Source organism: Talpa europaea (genome assembly GCF_964194135.1).
Source record: "Talpa europaea genome assembly, chromosome: 9".
Lineage (NCBI taxonomy): Eukaryota > Metazoa > Chordata > Mammalia > Eulipotyphla > Talpidae > Talpa > Talpa europaea.
In genome coordinates this window covers 113,959,799-113,983,851 of record NC_140076.1, presented here as the reverse complement: position 1 = coordinate 113,983,851, position 24,053 = coordinate 113,959,799, and the positions used below count along the sequence as shown (strand labels likewise).

At 45.3% G+C, this 24,053-nt stretch overlaps 1 protein-coding gene across 6 annotated transcripts in view; it reads right to left on the bottom strand.

Annotated features, from left to right (window-relative positions):
• PDE4DIP (phosphodiesterase 4D interacting protein) overlaps positions 1–24,053 on the bottom strand; it is a gene marked incomplete at both ends in the record, with an annotated part of 154,230 nt that overhangs the window by 31,232 nt on the left and 98,945 nt on the right. For all 6 annotated transcript variants that reach the window (XM_084241826.1, XM_084241827.1, XM_084241828.1 and 3 more), the window contains 12 exons: positions 1,680–1,768; positions 11,577–11,704; positions 12,740–12,852; positions 13,709–13,846; positions 14,154–14,270; positions 17,229–17,320; positions 19,242–19,323; positions 19,762–19,911; positions 21,733–21,927; positions 22,335–22,514; positions 22,913–23,050; positions 23,222–23,335. In XM_084241826.1, coding sequence (XP_084097952.1) covers positions 1,680–1,768; positions 11,577–11,704; positions 12,740–12,852; positions 13,709–13,846; positions 14,154–14,270; positions 17,229–17,320; positions 19,242–19,323; positions 19,762–19,911; positions 21,733–21,927; positions 22,335–22,514; positions 22,913–23,050; positions 23,222–23,335 — 1,536 coding nt within the window. The remainder of the gene's footprint in view (positions 1–1,679; positions 1,769–11,576; positions 11,705–12,739; positions 12,853–13,708; positions 13,847–14,153; positions 14,271–17,228; positions 17,321–19,241; positions 19,324–19,761; positions 19,912–21,732; positions 21,928–22,334; positions 22,515–22,912; positions 23,051–23,221; positions 23,336–24,053) is intronic.

Here is a 24,053-nt window from a genome sequence, read left to right as displayed (position 1 = left end):
GATATATATCTTGTCTATTAGGAGTCAAGCCCTGATCCAAAGATTTGTTAACTGAGAATTGCTAAGAACCTAGTATGCCAAGGAAAAGGGCATTGCAAGGAGTATACAAGTGCCCCGATGTTGTTTTCATCCAGTGTTGAAAACTGACCTCAAAATGTGGTCAGGTTGTTATCTCCACACTAGGCTATAAGAGAGAAGGTTGAGGGAGAAATGGCTTTACAGACCAGTGAGCCTACAACTGAGAAGAACAGGATATGGGCTGCACCACCAGGGAGGGTTAGACCCTGCCCATCGCACTCTGGCCTTCGTATGTGCCCCATGTCATTTGTTCTGAAGTTAACTGTGTCTCACAGCAGTAACAGCCACCAGTGACCTGCTGACACCCCAGTCTAGCTCAATCTTAGAGTGGCCATTTGCTCCTCCTGTGGATCCCTCTCTCTTACTCAAGATGCTCAGTGAAACCAGGGAGTGAGAAGTAGAGGGATCTGACCGTTGGGCCGGTGGTGTCCACCATTAAAGTCATAAGCACGGCTAGGAGGACTCAGAAGGAGCAGACCGAACAAACAGAGAGGCAGCTCATGCAGGAACTCGGGGAGCAGCACGGGGTAGGTAGGGTTAGCACAGCAAAGAGGGGGTCTTGGGAGAAGAAAAAGAAACCACGCTGAGGAAAGGAGCTGATCCAAACAACGACAGGTGTCCTCCAGAGCAAAGACTGTGCCACATCTTGCGAGATTTGGGGACTGCTCATGTGGGCTGTTTCTGTGGGTGCAGTAGCTGTCTCCTCTTTTTCTTCTGCAGGAAATATGGAGGCAGACCCAGATTTCCTAACAGTGCAAGGAAGCTCTTGCTGGAAAATCCCAGCTGCTTCTACAGGGTCAGTCCACACTCTCCACCAGAGCTCAGAGTCACGGTGCGGCGGGCTCAGGCGAGGCGCACACGGATGGGAGTTGCAATGAACGTCAGGGGTTGCTCTCAGTGACTTGACCTCTGAAGTCCAGAGCTTCCAACTCTTGGGCTTGAGAACACGCTGGTTAGAACTTCACTGACAGTTGGTGGGGACAGTGTTTGAGCCTTGGGGCCGAGTTCTCAGACTTGGCTGGGACTTGCTCTTGGACGTGTCACCTGCTAGTCACTGCTGGGCCACAGCCTGGGCAGTTGGTCCAGTTGCCCGACACAGCTCTCCCTTGTGTGGTGAGATCTCCCCAAGGAGGAACCCTGCCGCTGCCGCACGCCTATGCTCTTGGAGGTTCTCAGGGAGCACTCTCCCAAGGGGGGTGGGCCCCTGGGCCCCCCCACTGCCCAGCAGGCCTTCGAGGGCTCCCTGTCTTCCGTGCTGTGTCTCTTACAACAGCCAAGAGGGGAAGCGTCCCTGGTCGTGTTGTAAGTAAACATTCTTCTGAAGTTATGGCTATAGAGGATACACAGGAGCAGAGATGGGGCGAGGGGGCAGGGAGCAGGGGTGAGAGACAGGAGCATGACCAGTGGGTAGGCTGGAGACAGGCGGACTGAGGGCAGGGGCAGGCGAAGTGACAGAAGCTCAGGGAGAACGGGAAGAAGACTGGTGACGGGGTGACACAAGAAGGCACCTGCTCGCTCTAGGGCCACAAGGGCTGCAGGAGCTCACCAGACCCCGAAGGACGGTGAGCCGCCGCCCGGGGCCCCCAGAAGCTGAGACTTACGTGCTGGTGGCTGTTATGCGCAGCCTCCTCTTCGATACTGTCGGTGAATTCCGTGCTCGCATCCTCGGTGTCGTCCCCGGCAGCTGCACCTGGAAGGAAATCCAGGAGAGAAAGGTGACCCCCGTGCAGCTGGCTTCCAGAAAGCAGGTAAGATGACACGCTTTTGCCATCCGCCTCTGAGTGCTCCTGTCCCCATTCGCACGGCCCCGTCGCCAGCAGGCCTGAGGGGAGCCCATGTGCTGAGTGTGCAGAGGAGGCTCCTGGCCGAGTCCCTCCGACTGTCCTGCCACACTCGAGCTCAAGCCTCAGACATGAGCTTTCACTCAAGGCCCAAGGAAGCGACTTTCCCCCAGCATGGTGGCTGCTGTCACCTGTTTCCAGGAAGCCTCCGCTGCTCCCTGTCCAGGCTACGTCACAACTTTCACTTCTGCAAAATGAGCCCATATGGCTCACCTCTGTCCCACCTGCCAGCGGTCCCAGAGGCCCCGGGCTCAGAGCAGCCCTGTTCCTGTCACAGTTCCCATGACTAGCTCGGTTTGCGTGGGTGACAGGGGAAACCAGGTCCCAAAGCACAGAACGGTTCAGGCGTTTCCTAATCCCTCCACTGACTCCTCCTCCCTGTCTCGCAAATCCTGTCTCATGCCAACATTCTTCATTGGGTTCTTCATCTAAGTGGAACTGAGCTCATTCTTCCACTCCCCAAGGCTGGGAACTGTCACCGGGGCAGACACTTCCATGCTCTCACCAAGGAACAGGGAGCTGGAGTTTGTGATCTTGACCAAGGTATATAACAGAACTGACCAACAGACTTTCTTTTTCTTTTTTTTTTTTTTTTTTTTTGCAGTTCTCTGCCCGCACTGCCCAGTGCAGTAGACCCCAAGTGGCTACGGAGCATGGGAAGGTGGCTGGCATGACTGAGGAGCTGAATTTTTAATTTAATTAAAATTCATGCAGCTACAATGGCCAGGGGCTACCACACTGGACACAGATGTAGGACATTTCTTCCTTCACATTTGTTAGACTAATTCTGTTCACTGAATTTTAGATTAAGACCCGGGACTCACATTGCTGATTTATTCTGAAAAGACAGGGATGTCTCATGGGTAGTTCATTTGAACACTAAAGAAAACCTACTGTGACACTCCCTGGGTTTTACAGAACCAGTGCAAGAAGAGAAATTTGAGATCTGGTTCTGACCCAGGCCTTGGCAAGCAAGATCTTAAAATCTCCTGCTCTCACTGGGCCCTAAGGATTTGGTAACAGGTCCAGGTTACACAGTTAGTCCTGGCAGGACTAACGGTGAGAAAACACAGCTTTATCTTGGTTTCTTCCTCCAAGACCAAAGAAGCTGTTCCTGGGCCCTGACACCTGAGGAAGAGCAACTCCGTGTGGACAACGAGCATTCACCACCTTCTGCAGGTAGAACAGGGGCCATTCACATCTGTGTCCCCTCTCTTGGCATCTGAAGGTTATGTCAGAATATTTGCAACAATCAGGCCCTCCTTAAAGTACTAAAAGGTAGTAATAAGCATGTTGTCCTAACAAGTGGTCTTATGACAAGTTCCAAGAACATGGTAACTTCGTACAACAGACGTTGTGATGTTGTAACAAGGCAGAACCCTGTCCAGTGCAGCCCTACCCATAGGAGGCACCTCACTACTCAGAAGCTGAGATTGGCAGCAGACACGGTAGGATGGAGATTTCAAGACCTACTCTCTCAAAGCAGCCTGGAGCCACCGTTGGAGCACAGCCACTTAGAGCTGAATGAGTGCCTTCCCACGGATGGCCGCTAAGCAGACTCTGAGGCCAGGAGGCGAATCCACCCGAGGGCCTCCATGTCTATGACGCCTGCCTTAGAAAATCTTTTCCTGCATAACAGTAGAGATCAGAATCATTTTTTCCCTGCAAAGACAATGAATTGCCCCACTAAGGGGCAGAGGAAGAGAATATACTTTTCACATTGATTCTCTTCTGAGTGTCAGACTAGAAACTTCTCCTGTGATGGGAGAAAGTTCAGCTCTGTGAGGTCTCCACACCAGCTCATCTCCACACCACTCTCAGTGGTTGTGTAGCCAGGATGGGCCACATCCAAGATGATTCCTGTTCTAGGTTGCAGGAGCAGGGTAAGCGGGGACTGATCGCTTCCTAAAGAGTGGTGGTCACCAGCCCTTTCTGCTCTCCACCCCCCCCCCCCCGCGTCAGCCTTCCTGGTGGCACATGCACATTTCTAGATAACATTCCCTCTCTAGTTCATTCAAGAGGAGGATTCCTTGGCTTTGACTTCAGGAGTTAAGTGAAGACAAGCAAGGATGCTCATCTCATGCCCACACTCTGCTCCACTGGGCGTTTTCCTTATACATTTTTTAGCCATAATAGCTTCCAGCCTGCTGTGCTTCCTTGGGGAAGCTGTAAGCATTGTTCATTCCCCTATCAATTTGAATTAGAATGCTGAAAGCTGCGTATTTGAGGGGTAGAATAAAGCTGAAAATATTTTATAGACAATATTGGAATGAATTATCCCATGCAAGTTCCTTTATATCAATTTACATTAGCCATCCCTTATTCTGTTATCGATTCTTTTTCTAAACAAGCGACAATAAAAGAACTTCTCTCTTCCAAGGGAACAATATACTATGCTCACATCTTGGAGTCAATTTCTAATTTGAGGGTACTGTGCTTGATATTGATGAACCTAATTTTTTTGTAAATCTGAAATAAAGTGGTCTACTACCTTAGAGACTCTGAAAGCTAAGAATCTGTTAATTTTAATTTGTGTCTCTAGGTTTGGATATTTTATGAGAAACTTTTATTTGAGGCTTTGATGCTGGTTCTCAAGTTGTGATTCTTGCAAATTTCTCTGGATGGAGATGACACCAGAATCTCCCTTTTTTTTTTTTTTTTTTGATTTAGAAAATTATTTTCTACCAGCTATCTTATTCTATAAAGCACATGGGAATAAAGTAAGTCTCTAAAATACTATAAAATCCTTGGGCAAAACTGATACTTTTTGTGGGGTTTTTACATTGAGAGTGGCGTAATTAAGTGCCAGGAGTCAGATTATCTACATAGATTTCTGCTCTGCCATTAGTTATTTCAGTGTAGTCCAGTCACCACCTTCTTCTAACTCAATGTCCTCTCTTCTTAGGGCTAAGAGTGACACCCACTCTCTCTGGCTGTAGTGATCTTGAACGGGTTTGGGTTTGCTGCTTCTGAAGTATGTAGAACAGTGCTTGGCACACAGTGGGTGCTCAACAAATACTGCCCTTCAGTACTATTGTTATTGTGCATAAACAGAGCTGGCTTATGGGTTGAAAAGTTGAGGGTTGAAAAAAGGAGGGGGTTCAGGGCTGTACAATGTAACCAGCAGAGGAAGATTTTCTACCCAACGTGATAATGGTGATCTAGACTGAGGCCACCTGCACTTTCTTCACGTCTCATTTTTTTCCCAGCAGGAGATCTTGATAGAATGCTCTGATCACCTTGCTTCACAGCATAGTTGGAAGAACCTGGAGTTGTCATTGAAGCGGGATGGACTCTGGAGCAGGTGCTTTACAAATAGAAGTCATCATTCATTTGTAACCGCATGGGGGTGCCATTAGGCGTGAGCCTCAGGAAAACCAAGAAGACCTTGTTCTCATTCTGCGGTGATCAGTCCGTCTGGGCCTGGGACAGGACCTCATCTATTAAATCTCACTGTGTAGTTGGCATCGTTTCCTCTTTAAATCATTTATATGTGAGCAATAGGAGAGAGTCATGGTTTCCCAGAGAGTAACTCAAAGCATAGCGGGGTAATATTTGACAGATATTAAAAGGGGAATCAGAGCTGAGACTTGGCAGCAGGAGTGAAGTTTGGGGTATCGTGTACCCAGCTCCTCTCCCTAGAGCACTGGGCTCCGGTGCCAGGTGCCTCTTTCAGGCCAGGTGCCTGGCCCCCTGCCACGTGCTCATTCATGTGTTCCCAACAGGGACCAGCAATTGCTAACTTCAAGGTTATAGGAAAGACTCAAAGCAGAAAGGTCTCTTATCAAACTTGCAGTTTTACTTTCATCCACTGCTTTTTTGGGCCATCAGAAAACTCAGGTTCATGCAGTGTTCCCTAGGCTTCTGCCAAGAATTAAAATTCTTAAACTAGACAGATTCTGCTCTTGGAATGGGAGCAGCTAGAACAAAACTCGTCTGCAGCTGAGTCCTTTCTTGGCCTGTTCTCATCTCTAAGTCTCAGCGTCTCTTAAGTAGCCAGGAGGTCTTTCAACATATACTTCAATCTAAGCAATGGTTTTCAGCAACTTAAAAAAGACCAAATTGTGCCTAAAACACTTTTCTGGGTATGAAATCTCACTAGAATTCTGGAGTTTTCCCTTTTTCAAAAGGGTGATTATTTAAAAAAACTAATAGCCTACCCTTCGGCTGACCAAGCCATGCCTAACACACCTGCACTGGGATGTCATAGCTTTGTGGCATCAAAGAATTCCTGCTGCTCCTGGTCTCTATTTCCTCCAAGAACCAAGAAGCAAGACTTTTCAGGAACATTTGCAGGGATAGTACCACCCACATTAGCAACTGCCCCTTCAATCTCCATCCTGCCTATTACCACGCTCCTTCAGAGAGGAGAAAAAAAAAAAGGTGTGTGTGTGAGTGTGGGGGTGAAATTAAGGTAAAGTAGTCCATTCCACGTTTCTGGGGGAAGTATAATGACATTTCTTTAGTCTCACTTTGAGAGAAGAAAAATGCAGGTTTCTCCCTCTTCCTTCCTTTGAATAAATACAAAGGCACTCGCCCATCCAGAGCCTTACTTCGACTTGGCATTTTAGTACAATAATCTGATTCTCCTATAAGGAAACAAGAAAAAGATATGAGACTCCTCTACTTCTTTCCTGGTAAATCTTTTTAAGAATGAAACCATAGTGTTTGGCCTTTGATATTTTATTGAATCAGAAACCATTTTATAGATGGTTTAACTAAACTAAAATAAAGCTTAACTAAAATAAAGCTAGATGCTAACACTTATTTTGTAAAAGGAACACTCTCCGCTTCAGCACAAATGTTACCACAGTTTAACACAGCAAAGTGCCATGAAGAAATGAACTTCCAGAAGGAAATACATAGCTTATTTTAGTGGAAAGCCAGTCCTGGAAATGATCTAATGCCAAGTTATTGGATCATTGAACATATTGCTTCTTGCTTCATTTAAAAAGTCATGAGTCTCTTTAAATTTTTCTTAGCAGCCCTAGCATCAAATTTTTAAGTGATAAAAGCAAGTAAAGCTGCTTTTATTATCAAACTCAGAGTACTTCGTGGAAACAGAAATCATGATTTAAAAAACACACTGGTATATACACATACCTCTAAAGCTTACAGATTAAAAGGCTGTTATTTAGAGCAATGATGTTGGTGACTTCAAAGGAAGCAGCGCATACTCACATCATCTATTACAAGTCAGCCTACTCATACTTCTAGACTGTTATGAGCCCTTAAAGAAGGAGCAAGGAAGCTGACTTAGTACAGGTACTCAACACCCCTGCCTTTCCTGTTATTTTGGATGAACATTTCTGATGCTACTGACTTTTCTATTTTATTCTTCCAGTTTTAGCAAGAGGAAATAGTTTGATAAGGATTTTTATTTCAGGAATTTGACTTTAAATAATAAAGGGAGAGAAAGGGAGAAAAAAAGAATTGGTATATCACTTTATGACTTTCTTATTTGAATCTGGCAAAACTAGTATTGTCAGTTCTACACTTGGGTGTCTCCCTTCCAATTCCCAGCCTTTGTTGGAAGCAAACTACAAAACTAATTTTTTATTTGGGAAACTCATCCTGGCTCTTGTGATTTAATCAAAGAAGATGAGGACTTACCTTCTGCCAACACTCAACATACTTAAAGGCAACATATTTGTTTTCTAATCTTAATTAAAAGGTTTACAAAGTTATTGCTTCAAATAATTTAAGCTGTGAGCAGACAGCTTAAATTCATTTCCAAAATGCATTAAGACTAAGAAACTATTACCCCATGCAAGTCACTCCAATGGGTTGTCCCATTGATTCATGCCTTCTGGTTTTAGGGCTGTCACCTGTGAGTTCCATATTGCTGGCTAAATTTTTCTAGAGTACAAGTGGTTTTCTTCCAAAGGGAGAAGAAAAGTCATATGACCGTAAGAGGAATGAGAGGAAATCCTCTTATCTCAGGATGTTTTAGCATTGGGGAAAAAAAGCTAATTTCATTTATTTATTATTCTACCTCGAATGCAACATCTACAATGCAAGATGGAAAATAACCTTCAAGTGCGTGGATGATTAATCTTCTTACTAACCTCTCCGGACGTTGTCACCTTGCTGTGGACCCATACAATGACTGGCTGTAGCCCTTGGAAGAGGGTACCTAGAGTTTTTTTAGAATGTCAAATATGACAATCCTGTGACTTCTTTCCATATTAAAAACCCATGAAATCAGAAAACAATGATTTTATTCTCACAACGAGAACTAGAGTTTCTAATACTAACTCAAGGAAAGCAAAGGTATTAAAACATCGTACTGCTAAGGCGTACAGTCCAAAGGAAACATGATTGTAGGTCAGTTGGGAGATCACTCAAGCTTTATTCCTTAAAGGAAGCATTTTCAGTGTAAGCAGATCTGCACCTCCTGTCCCTAACCAGAAGACTCCAGATTCAACTGGAGACTTAGGCAGAGAGAACTGAAATCAATTTCTTTGAACTGTTTTAAAGCGACGAGTCTGACTTCTCAGGGCCAAATGCTGAGTCAAGAGCATAAGGATAAAAGTGGATGGTCTGGTCTTTTCTGTGTATCTGCCACCGGGGTCACGTGTCAGTTATACAGTTGTACAGGCAGTGATATAGCATATATACATGCTGTCGCCAAGCATCTAGAGTGTCTTCTTGTAGCTAGGCTCTGTTGTCCTACACAGATCAAAATTTTTTTTTGATCCTTAATAGGTCTCTTATTATCTATAATGAAAACAAAAAATCCTTTAAAAACACGAATGAGGTACTAAAAAATATTGCCCCTGTCTGTCCAAAACTGAACAGAGAAGTGGGGGAGGGGCAGGAGGAGGGAAGGTGCACCCTAACAGAGTAAAAGGCTGACGGTATTAAAAGAGTCCTTAAAATAGTCCAATCAGGTCTTTTTATGAAAGTTGTAAGTTGGCTAACTATTGATAAAAAAAGGACATCAGAAAATGCTGCTTTATCTAGGCACTAATAATCATTAAACTTCAATAGAGTTTAATCCTATAATGGAAAAGAGTTTGGGGTGAAATATCTGTCACATGGCCTTCTATTTCAATAATTAAATCCTAGGAGGTCCTTGTCAACTCTGTAGTTCTAAATCCCAACACAGATTTTTCCAAGTTTAAGGTCTCCACTTCTAAGGAAGCATGACCTGAGAACTGAACTCATTTTCTTTCAAGATTTTTTATTCAAGCACAAGGTTCTATAAGCACATGATGTTTTCCCTAAGGTTACTGTCATCTTGAAAAATGCCTGATAGAAAAATTCCTAAGAGAAAGGGTGTAAGCTCCTGAAAAGCAATGGACTTATACTGTGTCATGCTGATTATTGAACGATATGGCTACCCACAATATCACCTGCCTGTGGGTTACAGAACCCACATCAGTCATGTTGTCTATGAACATGACGTACTGTTCTACAAAATTGTTAGATCAGAAAATTCTGTCCAGAAAGAACTGTTTGCAAGATCCCATCCCACCGCTCAAGACCAGTTAGTAACAGGTTTCAGTCACATCTGCAGTAATAAGATCAAACTCTTAATTAACCATTTGCCACTAAATCACTTCATTTTCTAAACTATCTCCCAAGAACCTATGCCAAAGGCAAATAACTACACAGGTTAATCTTTTTTTTAACCCAAATCAGGATTTACTTTCCCCCCTAATCTATTGATAATTTTCCCACAGAAGCTGGGGTTTCTCATTATTTATCCAACTACCTCTAACACTTAGTAATAGTTCAAGATAGCAAGGGAAATCCCTACTCTTGTTGGAGGTTGACAGAAGCTGGATAGTAATTAACATAAGTTACTGTCATCACCGGGAGCTGATCATCAGAACCTGAGCCACCCACGGTTGAGTCTTAACAGGAGACTTAGAGAGTCTCCTTGTCCTATTACTAGTAAAATTAAGGGAGGCCACTTTCTGACTGCCTTGGTGGGATGACAGGCCAGGCCAGTCTTCAGAGGACTGACATCTCGGCAACTCAATCACCCCCCCTCCTGACTTCCAGGAAGTTACAACAGGTTTTGTGCAGGAAAGTCTCTTAAGACTGGGAGACTTAAAAAAGTGGGTGCTTTTATTTATACTTTCTATCTCCTTCATTAAATGACTCCTCCCGAAATGTCATTAAATCTGCAAGGCATTTCCATTTAGAGCATGATTTATGGCTACTCATCTTCAAAATGCTTAATCAGGAAATTCCAGATACTCCTCCAGTAGGTCATCATCTTCCCTGTCTAGTTTGAGGTTCTGGCTAAGGCTAAGAAGTGTGGGTGGAATTTAGAATGTAAGGCAAGCCATGTCAACATATGACTGTGAAAGAAATTAAAAAATTACATAAAACATGGGGAAAACAGAAAAACCACTGTTATCCACTCAGTTTAGAAAGGGTTCTCAGTCACATTTATGGTGCTAGAGAGCCCCAATCCTTGTTTACCAAATTTCATGTTTAAAAACGGAAATGTTAGTGCCCAACTTAGGAAAAATATATCCCCCAGAAATGAGAACCCTCTTGGTGGTGAACCCACAAAGCTCCAGTACTCTGGGTAATTTTTATAGTCCTGACATTTAAGAGACCAGAAATACAGGCCCCGGGGCCCTTTCTTGTGCACCTGTCATGGTGCCATAGGCCCTGAGCCAATGACGAAAACCTGCGAGCACAGGCCTGTAACATGTCTTCTGAAAAGACTCACATACTTCAAAGCCTGGAGTCTTATTTACTTTCCTATGGAGAAATATATATGTGCCACTACAAATGGAGACATAAGCAATAATGTCCTCTGGTTATAACCAGTTATTTAGTGAAATACTGAGTTTAAAGGGAAATGTTACACTTGAAATAGCCTTTTTACTGGAGAATTCTGGCTCTGGGAGACGTGGGAGCTTTTAAAAGTCACATTCTGACTAGTAGCATGACGATCCAATTTTTAAGGGAATTTAGTCTGCACCACTCTCATCCTTCTGTGTCATTCAAAATCGACTCTGAAATGACATTTGTGGTGAAGGTTACTGGAAACCTTGGATGGTTTGTCTCTGCTCATTAACTTTGCCCTCCCGGGACCTGCAGCTGCCCCCATGAGACTGGCTTTGATTTCCTTCCACTAAGAGTTAACCGCTTCTGCACTGCTGTTCCTATAGACTCTCTGTCCTTCCCTTGCATCTTGAAACTTTATTTGATGACAAAGTTGCTCTTACTCAGAAAGCAGGAGTTGACTGGATGGCAAACACAACACACACGCATGCGTCATGACACGGCCATGGGACGGAGGACATGGCTTGTGGACGGGGGAATAAACTTTATTGGCCTGGAGTGGGGATGAGGGAATGAGAAGGAGGGTCTGGGGAGGGGAGTGAATACAGTGGGAAAACTAAAATGGAATGATTTGAAATGTGCAAATACACTTTGTAGCCCCACTGCTCACTGGGAGATACACAAGCACAGTGCAAGACGGGCAGGCTACAGCGCGCTCCTCTTTGTGGCTGATGCTACGTGCGCCAGTTCTAGCATTAGTAAGTCACCGTTTCATTCTGCCCAGGTCAGACAAGGCTCCCTCTGGTTAGTGCAAACAAAGGCTTCCGTCCGGGGCTGCAGCCTGCCCCGCCAGCGCTCAGAGGGCATGCTGGGGACGGACTCCCACACGCTGCGGTTCCCCACCTCCAGTGGCGGCCAGCGACTCCAGCCTGCTCAAGCGCTCCAGGCTTCTTCCAAGAACTTCTTCGAGCCGGCCGCGTAACACTTGCGCCCCTTCCAGTTCCACCTGCAGGGTTCGGTCTCTTTCAGAGCTGATTGAACATGCCACAGGGAAGGAAAAGGGATTAGCCATCAAGGGTAATGAGTCCACCCGCGCCCCCGAAGAGCCTCAAGGCCCCTCGGAGCCACGCCACTTTCTAAAGGCGTCGTTCTGCAGGACACCACCAGGGGGTGCGTCTCGTGTTCACCGCCGGAAGATGACAAGGCCTGTTCCTTTACAACGAGTCCCTTTATGCTAGATTCTGGAGCAATCTTACATGAAAGTGTAGTTTCTAAGACTCACTCCACGCTGCCTTGCCCACATAAGGGAAAGCTGACTGAGAGTTAATTTCTGAAAAACTAAAACCTAGGAAAACCCGAATGCGAACTGAAGCAAGCGTGGCCCAAGCTGCTGAAGCTGCTTGTCACCACACCCGACAGAGCCTGAAGAAGAAAGCCAGCTTATAAAGAAGCCAGGGCGTCCTTGCAGCTGGGCACAGCAGAGTGGTCCTGCCCTATTTGCCTCTGCCTTCATTTATGCACATGGAAAGCAGACGGTTTTAAAACCCAACAATAAACTAATAGAACTGAACAGTAAAAGAATAAAAATAAGAGAAAAAGGCCATATGAGAAAAAAAAAAGGGGGGAATATAAAATGAATCAGAAAGATATCCATCAGCAAAACCAAGAGGTACAGGAAATACCCCCCGCCTTGCCCTGCAGGTGCGTAGAAGCAGGTCACCTTTTCCCTCCATGACTCTCAGTGAGTAACAGTCCCTTCTGCGGCCTCATCCTTAGACCAGAACAGTCTGACAGGACATGGAGCAGGGAAGAAAAGGGCTGCGCCCGGTCCGTGCACTATAAGCGAGGCAGCTTCAGACAGGTGTGCACCTGCTCCCGTGTGCTCTGCAGTGACCCCATGAAAACAGGCACAATCCCCGACTTATCACTGAGGCTCCGAGCGATCGCCATGTAAACAATAAAATGTGGGTCCCAGTGTTTGTCTCTGCTTCCTGCCCCCCCCACCCCCCAACACTGCAGACACTGGCACTTAACGAGGACAGAGGAAGAGCAGCAGAACCTCTTACCTCTCTGGGTGGGTGTGGAACTTCACGAGGCTGCTGTAAAGCTGTCTCTCTGCTTGCAAGGCCTCATTGAGCCGGCTCCGCTCATCCACCAGCCCTTCCAGCATCAGCAGCAACTGAGGAACAAAGAAAAGAGGCAACCACAGAGGGACGCTGAGATGGGAAGCCAGAGACAGCCCTGAGCAGGGGCTACAGGACGTGCCACAGCCGAGGCGGGTCCGACCTCACCACCCACCTAAGCTCCCCGGGGCATTTTACAGTTTTCAAGCCAAGGTCACATTACGATTTAATCTTTTTTTTTTTTTTTTTTGTGGGACCCTCGCCAGCAGCCGGGGAACGAACCGGCGCCGCAGTCTAGGGCTCAACCACTGCACCACCAGGGGAGGCCCTATGGTTTTATCTTTAACGCTCTGTTAGGCAGAATTCAAACTTGGGAGCAAGGAAAAGAGGCGCATGAAGCCAGAAGCCCAGAAAAGAGGCTAAGAGAAAGAAATGGGAGCGGATGGGCAAGAGGTGAACAGAATAGGATCCACAGCGTTGTTCATTCAGCCCCGAAGTATTTACTGAGCACCTTCCATGTGCCAGGCCCTGTCTGAGTCGCTGCGAGTTATAACAACCTCCATAAAGAGGAGTGTGAGCGTGTGCGGCCTGCAGGCGTCTGGTTCTGTGAGCTGCTGGAGTAAAGGCCAGATTGGACGAGTAACGAGAGATGTTGAGAGACAGGAAGATGAGCAAGCAGGGCATACACAGGCCTTTCTGAGAAGTCTGGCATGGAAGTGAGGTCAGGTATAGGAAGACCCAAGGAACCACAGTTAGGAAGGATCATTTGTGGCTGCTCCTGAGCCAGGCAGGAAACTTAAAGTGGAGTCTCTACAAAATCCCACCCCCTGGGCCCTTCATAAATGGTTGGGAATGGCAGCTCTCCACTGTGTATTTCCCAGTGAAAATTAACTTTGTTTTCTAATAACTCACTTGTTGTCTTCGGTTTCCTGAAGGCTCCTGACCCTGCGATTCTACTGAGGCAACTTTTTCACGAAGAAGTAAGACTTCTTGGGTCAGGCGTTCCATAGCTGGCATGTCTTCTGGATCAACCAGCTGCATTTGCAGGTCCTAGAAGTCAAAACACAAGAGCAGTTGTAAAGAGGCTACTTGGCGGAGGGGACAAGGGTCCCAAAAGAGTCTGCCAGACTTTCTAGCGGCAGGATGACAAGCCACAGGAAGCTGAGTATTCTTCATGGAACCTTAGCAGCGTGGATACAAGTCAAGGAGAATGCAGAGACATCAAGGGAGGGACTCAAAGTAACAGTGCAGAGCAAATAAGCAGTGGCCAGGGACGAAATTCCCAAGTGTTTGAGGGTCCCCACAGGCATACTGGGCTGTGATCATTTTCAACGGTCTTTTAAAAACTTTGAACGACCTTTATGAGGTCTTCTTTGATCTGTATGTTCCTGGTCAGGGACTCCATCTCTGCAGCCTGCACCTGCAGCTCCTCCTCTTGCACAGCTGTCATGGACTGCAGAGCAGAAAGCTCCATCTGTGGGGAGAAGAAGTCCCGAGGTTGGTGCACAGAAGCAACAGTATCTGTCACGTTGACATTTTAACACTGAGATAAACCAGCCAACAACGCAAGTGAAATCTGGAAGAGGGGCAGTGCCCTACTCGCTCAGATCAGCAGTATGGGAGCAGAGGGTGGTCTGTGGGAAGCTGCCCTCGTGGTGTTAATGAAGTGCCCCCCTTCAGCTGGCTCTGTGAAACACAGAGAAGTTGCTTAATTAATGAGCTTATTGCGATACTTAAGAGCTTGGTCACCATTAGACAATGCAAGAACAGTTTTTCTTAAGCACTAGCCCCCGCTTGGGGAAGGTTCCCTCATAGTTAAATGAATGAGGAGCGAGTGAGTACTCACAGGATAGCAACTGCTGTGCTCTCTATTTCACAGATGAGGAAATTAGAGCTCAGAGAAATTCAAAATCAGAGCCATGAAGTGGCATGTGATGTCAGGAAGCGATAGTGTCTGTCCTGTAGATACTTCTCGTTCATATAATATTGATGGTGATGGCAGATTATTTGTAAATAAGCATTTAAGGACAGGTTTTAATGTAATTAAAACAAAAAACTAGGTATGACAGGTGAAGACTGACCACATGGCTTGTTTAGGGTACAACTAAGTTCCCTAAAGGAAGCAGTACCTCTGTCCTTATATATATAAATTTAAGTTTAGTTAGCAACTAGATGTATTGTGGTGACCATTTGGCAATATATATATAAGTTAATTCATTATGTTGCTGAAACTAATACAATGTTATACGGCAATTAGATCTCAAATTTAAGTTCTAAGCAATAAAAATTTGATTTGTGTATATTCTCATTCCATCAATGCTTACAGCATCCCAGTGGACACATGATGATTTATAACTACACAGTTATTTAATGGCACTGGGCGGGGTCTGCTAGGAGGACGCATCTCCTTACACCTGCTTCTGTGTTGAGGAAGCGCAACTGGTGTAACTAGTGACATCTCTCCAGCTCTTTGCTCATGCAGCCCCGGCAGGCAGACACACCTTCAAGGCACACAGAGGAAGGGGTAAACCAGGGTGCTTGCCTCCACCTCGCCTTCCCTGCCCAGGAGGCAGCGGCCTGCAGGAAGCCTGCTCTCGCCACTGCTTCTCCGAAGGCAGATTCTTTCCACCATGGAGATGGGTGTGAGGCCCCTATGGGCCTAGAGTTGGGTAGGTGAAGCTGCTGGACTCCAGGGTTTAGCCAGCAGGCCTCCGGGCCTTGCATGGAGTCCTTTACTGAAGTCTTTCTCAGTAATCAATTAGGTAAATCATTAAACTATCTGCTACCATGTTTTCTCAGTTTGCTGACATCTTGGATACGGAAAAAAGGGTGCTTTGAATAAGCTCTGTGGTCAAACACGTGGGTTAAATCTTGACATAATTTCCGTGACAAGGCGTTTAAACTGAATTTTGGTTTCCCCTCAATTGTAAACTGGGAATAATATCTACTTTTCAGGGGTGCATGAGAATTAGAAAAAATGTACTTAAAGTAGCTGGCCCCCAGGAGGCCATCAGTGATGGTAACTATCACTGTCACTGCCGCTGCTGCTATTACTACTACCATGTTTTAAAAATTGGGAAAAATCTACCTTTTTTTTTGGTTACTCCCTAATATTTGAGGGAATCTGATAGTGGATGTATATACCATTGAGCTGAGAAGTTAGTGGGTTAAGGACACATGAAGGCAAGCAATGTAGTGAAATTAAACTCACTCAAAAGGTCTACTTATAGTCATTCTAATTTTAAGATCCTAAATGTAGGACGGAGCCAAGAAAGTAATATAACTTTCAATTAAGTAGGTATAAGAAAGAGGAACAGCACGTGGAGACTAAGCTGACACCAACAATCAGCTAACTGGTATTTTTAAAATGCCACATACTTTCAGATCCTCAAAATTTGAGTCAAATAAAATGAGAACTATGGTAAGGAGAAATATGGTTATGATGAGAGAAGTCAAAACAGAAGTTACAAGGATGATCTCATCGCAAATATGAACACAGGTTTTATAATATAGTCCTAATTATGGCAGGGAGAAGCAACAAAACTGAGGAGTCATGCAACTGGCCAAACTCAGGGCAGGTCCGGATGCAGGCCTCCGAGCCCACGACACTGGCGGACATAAAGCAGAAGTCACGGGGCCTAAGTCTGTGAGTTTTGCCTAAGACTCTGCCCCACCGTTTCTTCTCCACCGCAGCTGGTCACAGAGGGAGGCAGAAGGGAGAGGGGTTCTGGAAGGCTGAGAGGCCTCTTCTAAGAAAACTACTGCTAAGAATAGTAAGTATCTGCTCCAGGAAATGACGTCTTAGGAAATATTTTTGAGTCACAGATAAATTGAGTTGAAATCTCAGCTTTGATATTTCTTTGTTATGTGACTAGCCCCACCTCCACGTTCCCCAGCAAAAGAGTGTTTCAGCTTCTTCGTCTGTAAAATGGGGCTGATGCCACTGACTCTGCTAGAGCTGTAACCATTAGTGCTAATGGAAGTACCCAGCACCTTTAGTGAGTGCTCAGTAAGCATTCCTGGTTGTGCCCCAATTTTTCTTGTTCCATATTTCTAAACTATTCCCTGGCCTTTGCATCACGATGCCAAGCAGCAACTTACCTACCCTTCATTTTTTTCACAAGGGTTTTACAATTATTTTATTCCAGTTAGAGGTGGGCAGGGAAAGCTGTGTTGTGTCAGCACTTCAGAAGTTTTAACAGTCCCCATTTATAAAACCAAGGGTGAGGGACCCTAAACACTGGTCCAAGATGATGTCATGGGGACATAAAGCTTGGAGAGAGAATGTGCATTAAAGTCATTCATATTGTTCTCCAGAAAGAAAAGAAGGTATACCTTGCATTTCAATCCAGACATTACACTTGGAGAACTGTATTCTATTTTGAAAGAAAAAAACAGGAATTCAGAAATTAAGCTTGATTAGAAAACTCACCCGACTTTCTCTTTCTTTTTTAGCCATGAGTTCAAGCTCCTCTTTGGCGTTACTCAGTTCTTTTTCCAGCCCTGCGATTGTGTCCAAGTCTCCTAAAAATGAACACACAGTGCGAGCTTTAGTGGCTACTAATATAATGTGGTGTCTCTTACTTCTTTCTGAGGAACTTACCCTGAAGACACACACTCCAACGATAACGAAACAAGTATCTATATCTATATTTCTTATCTATCTATTTCCAATCACTAAAAAAAAATCTTCCAATCAAATGGCATCTTTTGATTGTAGAGATGAATACATCTATGTCCTGACACTAACCTCAAAATGCCATTTTCCACTATAAGGATCCAGAGACAGCCTTAGAGTGAGGGGTAATTCCAAGGCCAAGACAGGAAAGCAAAAGGCCAGAGAACATCTCATTATGCCAAAAAGTAAGCTCAAAAATTGATTGGGGAAATGTCAAAAAGACAGAGGACAGGTTGTAGGGGCTCAAAGTGGCCAAATCTGGGAGAATTTGGGCATCAAATAGAATGACAGAAATGGACAATAAAATGATTTTTTGAAAAAGGGCTCCCTTAGTCCATACTGACACAGACAGCTAGGAGGGTGGAGGACGGGCAGCTCTTCTTTACAAAAGAATACACAATAATAATAAGAAATTTTAGAAATAGAAAATCACTTTTTTAAAAACTACCAATGCAATAGCTGGTCCAGGCAAAGGTCAAAGGATGCTAAAAGCACTGCGTGAAATGAGGGGCAAACACAACTGTCTGCATCCGCAGGTGACAGCCAGGGGATCACTAATTAATGACATAGGGAGAAGTGACTCTGTACCACGGAGAGAGCAGACACAAGCTCAACCACGTGACTAAATGTCACATCACCAATGCCAACACAAATTGGTATCAGGGGCTCCTGATGTGATGTGCTGAGAAAGGAGGCACCATGCAGTGCTCTTGCTAGAAATATCTACCTTGAACTTGACAGTGAGCAAATAATCAGGGCCAAACTGAGGGACTTTAGCAATGTGGAGTCTTCAAAAATGACAATGTCTGTGTGTGCATGGAAAAAAAAAAATAGCACAAGGCTGGCAAAGTGGTCACAGTGCATTTTAATAAAAGTTTATATGGAATTCACTGTACTGTTTTTTGCCACTTGTGTATAGGTTTGACATTTATGAAATACAAATTAATGTTTTCTATTTAAAAAAATAAAGGGAATAAATTAAACAAATCTAGCATTTTAACTTTCTGACCAACAAAGTTATCCTACTAGAAAATAGCTACTTGCTGGACTTCTCTGGGGAATTCCCTAACACCGGCAAGACATCAACACAAAGCTTTTACATTCTTAATAGCATTCAAAAATCATAATTCTCCATGTTCACAGCCTTCTTGCCACGCGCCATCATCAGCATCTCATCAATAGTGGCCACTCCCAACCCTCACTGGGTAATATTTGTGAAATTATCCTAGATTCTGGTCTCCTGCTCTGTGGAAGTCGGGGACTCTCACCCAAGGCATCTGCTTGAGCATTACTCCCAACGCATGCAGAATTCAGCTCCTCCCAGGGAGTTCAAGGCCTACAGCCACCCCCTGGAGGGAGCTGAATCTGGCAAGTACACAGGCTTGCTGCCCACCTCTCCCAGCACTGCAACTGGGTGGTGCCGGCCAGCGACAGCAGTCCCGGCCCGCTGAGAGGTGCCCAGGAGGAGGCGTCAGCCCCGTGGCTTGGCTCTGCGGGTCTGGAAACACCACCCCCGCATCTGACCATACAGCCTATGGGGAAGGAGCAGCATCTCCCTGGCCAAACCTTGTGCCCAGAGAAGTAACTTCAATTAAGCTTAAGGTAAGGGCAGTGCTTCCTGGAACTAGTAAGTCTTCATGCTTTGGGGGGAATCCGAAATTATTTTTTCACCAGGGTAGGGAGAAAAAGAATTTTGGCCAAACTGAGTAACAGAGTTACAGGAGGGAAAGACAGAGGTTCCTCCATGAAGTGGAATCGGATACTTACCTAGCGAGGACCTGGGTATGCTGGTGTCCCCCTTGGCAGTCAACGACATACTGTCGTCTCTGGAGGGCATGTGCACTGAACCCTAAAAATGGGAAGAGTCCAGGGTTTAGGAAGATGAAGGAAATACAACCATAGTAACAAGCACTTGGAATATTCTTACACAATTTGGTATTAAAATGATCAGACTTATGGGCATCCCTGGTGGTACAAGGGGTAAAGTCTCAGCACTATGAAGCTGTCCGAGCCACTGCAGCAAGAGTTCAATCCCCAGCCAGGGAGCTGACCCACATGGCGCAGACCTCTCCTGCCTCGCCCGCTGCTCCCCTCAGCAGTGTATTTCAGTAGATCCACCTGTTCTGCTCCCCACTCTGTCTCTAGTGAATCCTTTCACCACCCCCAGACTTCTGGCCTGTACCCCAGCTCTTGTATGCATAAATAAAATCTTAAAAAAAAAAAAGATCAGAGTTTTGCCTTAAGTGTAAAAAGGAGACACAGCCAGGGTGATGTCTACACAGCTTACTTGGTCGGTCTGCTCCCCAGGGTGGGGGCCGATGGAGGCGACACCAGCTGGCTGGTTAGAGTTGAAGTCTTTTCCTCCCAAATACTGGCGCAGGGCCTGTAATTCTGAATTTCTTTCCATTAGGGCTCGTACCATCTTCTCTGCAGTTGCCTGGGTGGAGGAAATCGCACACGCCATTAGAAAGATACTCCAATAAAACCTGTGTTCTGATGTTAGTTTTTAAAAGCCAACCCTGTGTGCACAGCCAGTGGGGGCCCTTTTCCCTGCCCTTAGTTTCTATGGGAAAATGTAGTTGATTTTGTAGACCGTCTCTCTAGGCAGACTATTGGAAAAACTCACTACAAACACATTTATCTCAGATGAAATAATCTGAAAGTGATGCCACTAGAAGTCTACCAGGCTAAAGTGTTGAGTCTGGTGCAAAGTCTCTGGGACAAGAGACTTGTCTTTCTTTACTCTGAGACCCATGTTCCCTCAGCCTGGAAGGTCCTCACACAAACATGCTTGTGGTTGGTCCCCCCTCGGTCTTAGTCAGGGGTGCCATTCAGACCTGGCTTCCTGCACTATCTGCTCGCTCTCTCTTCTATGGTTTCATCTCCCAAGAGGACCTGGACTTTCCTAAGTACAGGTAGTCTGTTTTATTCAGTGTTGAGTTATGTCTGGTAGGTACTAGACGCTCAACACATATTTACTGAACGACTCAATTTCACTGAAACACTTTTAATAGACCACAAATCGAGAGTCACCAAACCCAGTTTGTGTCACCTAAAATCCCATGGTATTTAAAGACAATTAATTAATGGCACAATAAGGGAAAGATCGGCATACTACTAACCATTAGCCATGGGACGTCTGCATTTAATCAGCAAACATGGAAATAATAATCTAAATCTAAGGCTGAAACTACTGGAAGTATAAGACAATGAGCTGAACTATATTTATTAGCTGTATCAAAGCGCTAGCTATCCCTGGGGAGAATTATTACCATTTCAAATGAGAAATTGAACCTTGTCACAATTTCTCAGGAAATAAAAAAAACCCTAGATTTTCAGTAAGTAAAATTTGGGGTCCTCAGGTATTTGGACATAGCCATTTTAGCAGTATCAGGACATTATTAATATGCCTTGATTAAAATCACTTAGGAAATTTTTATTGCAAATATAGTAAACAACACACAAGATACCGCACACCATACATGTAATTGTCTGATGGGTCTCCCTCCCAAGCAGTGATGCTCTGAGCAGCGCTCCCCCAACTGTGGGCCCTGGACCAGCAATAGTCCCACTATCTGGAGCTTGTTAGATAGGTAAATTCTTGAATCTCACGTTTACCTTCTAATTTCTGTCACTGGGGGTGAGCTCTGGAATCTATTTTTTAAAAGCTATCCAGGTGATATTTTTGCATGTAATATTTGAGAAACAGAATGTGTCCCCACTGACAATGGATGTGTGACTGCACATCAATTTCTAGCCCCAGAAGAAAGTTACATGGAAATAAGGATAAATGAAGAATCCTGTGTTGTGCTATTCTGAGATTAGTACCACCCATATTATTATGAGATTATTTATTCTCATCGCAGTATTTTTTCTTAAGAGACCTCAGATTTCATAAGGACTAAGAAAAAATATGTGAAATGTTTTGCCATACTTTGGTTAGGTGCAAAAAACACTCAATTTTCTATGACTTAAAAGCAAAACACTCCGGAACCCTGAATTCCTTTCTGTCAAAATTATCAGACGATTAAGGACATCGGTGGGGCCTGACTTCAGGGGGTACGTGTGTTATTCAGGCACATCCAAAGCAATGTGTTCTAAAAACATCTCATGCTTCGATGATGGACATAAAACTAGTCTAGTTAATACATGGAAGGAAAACAACTAAAAGAACAGAAGTAAAATGATGCAACTCTTCGATTTCCAAGGCTCAAAAGCTTCTGAATTCCGCAGGCTAGCAACGCAGCCCCTGGCTTACCTGGCTCTCCTGCTCCCTGGCCCCCATGGTCTGCAGCAGGCCCTGAATCTCCATCTCATGCTCCACAGTTTGTTTGTTCCGGTCACTCAGCAGCTCCTGCAGCATCCGCTCTTTCCGCTGCAGGCGCTGGCACAGCTCCTCGGCTATCTCGCTCTGCCCTGGTCCGAGTTTGCAGAGCAAGGTTGCACTAAGATCCTGGCAGAGAAGGAAGGGTGTGAGTGAGTGATGGGGGAAAAACTCCCTCCTCCACATGCCAAAGGGTTTGTAGGAATCCATCACAGGAGAAGGGCTATGGAATTCTTGGAAGCTCGTATCATGCTTTATTTAGTTTTGTTTCCCCAGGTCTAGCAGGGGCCTGTTACCCAGAAAGCTGCAAATCTGTATTCAGTGAGTGAGCACTGGCAATACATGTAACCTCTTTGAGAAAGAGGATTGTTTCCCTAAGTCGATAGGGGTAGGGGGTAAGTTTCACTGGAGGCCACTGATGTGCTCAGACAGAGAATAGACTAAAGACTCGGGTCACCGGCACCCCAGACCCAAGAGTATAAGACTGAGACCGGGTCACCACGAAGCCCCTGCCCTCAAGCGCATCCAAGCCTTGCCTCCACTTCTTTGTTCCTGTCGTGCAGAGACGTCTGCAGCTGCTGGATGATACTTTCTTGTTCTTTCTGCCAGTGGCTAAATTTGGTTTCCATTTCTTCCTTCAGCCACTGGAGGTTTTGGCAGGTCACAGATAACTGTTCTACCTCCAGGCCTTTGGCCCGCAAGAGGCTCTCCATACTCTGCAGACACAAAGAAAGCAGCCCCAAGTACATATTAATAAGATTAGTAAGTGTTCTGATTATGGCCACACACACACACACACACACAATTATGAGAAAGACACAACAGTTGCGCCCAGGCAATGCTTATGTAAAACTATATAAATATTACAAGGATTCAAAATATATCAGAAGAATTATGTATAGAAATCCCCATTCCCTGCCTTCCCCTACAAAGTTCACAATCTATGACAGGGCTGCCAAAACTTCTCATTCCCTCATCTATAATGATGGAACTAATCACTGCCATTTTTTTTCTTATAAAGCAGGCATGATGGAAGGGGCTGGTGCCCAAGGCTCAGAATCCCAGTTCTCAGAGGGACTGTGGAGAGGGAGGTCAGGTGTGGGGCTGCACTCACCTGCATGGTGGCCTCGTTGGAGGACAGGATGCTGCGGAGCCTCTCCAGGTCGTGGCCTCGCTCCCGCACGGCAAGATGAAGTTGGCGTAGTTCTTTTTCTTTTTCTTCCAGAGTGGAGAACTTTTCATCGATTGCCCGCTGCAAGGAAAATAAGGTTCCTGAAACGCCGTAAAACCCACTTTTCTCACCACCCTTATTCAGTAGAGTCCAAGCACAAAAGAAATGAAAAAGCAATGCCGGAGAGCTGCGGAGTAAGCAGACGCGCTCCTCTGTGGGGTCATCCACTGTGCCGCGGCGGAGGGCACCTACCTCCAGGGCAATGTCTCTGTCTTGTATTCGCTGCCGGAGTTTTTCAAGCAGCATCTCATTTGCTTCAAAGGTCTTGTCTGAGTTCTCTCGATACTGCAGTAGCTCCTGAAATTCCTAAGGAAACCAATAAGCATGTCCCCTTATTCATTTATTCTGCAGCAACTGAATTCTTGGAAGCTATTTGTTAGTGATTCATGATAAAAACAAAGTGTGGCCACTCTCTAGGGGGACACAGTTCAACAGAGATAATGGACGTAAATGAGCTCTTCTGTATCACACAGGGGGGTGGTGTGTGGGGGGCAGCCCCCAGGAAACACAGGGTACAGCTGCAGTGTCTAACTCTGCCTGAAGGTGTCACCAAAGATCTCACCCCAGAGATGACATTGTCTCTGAGTCTTAAAGGGCTGAGTATTTCCCAGGTGAGAAGAGGTGGGCTTGCTCTCAGAGAAGAAATTGTGCAAAATATGCAAACTGTGAAAAAACTGTAAGCTCCACGGAACACAAGGGACTCGATGGAAATGAAGCTTCGTGTAGGCGGTAGCCTGTTTACTCTCCTCCCACTTTCTCCTAGAACTTTTGCTTTATCTAAATAACTGGGAATTTCTGTTGCGACGCCTTCACATACTTAGACTGAGAGCAGTTGTCACACCTTCTTTTTGCTTTCCCAGCACAGAGTACCTGACTCCCAGGCTGCTTAGCAGCCACCTGTGGCATACTTGTTGCTCAAGTCTTGTGGGTCTGTATTTAGGGTTCTTGCATTGGCTGGTTCTTGGATTATACTTTCTGTTGATGCTGGAGCCCTCTCCCCACCTCGCTGTGTCCTGCAGACAGC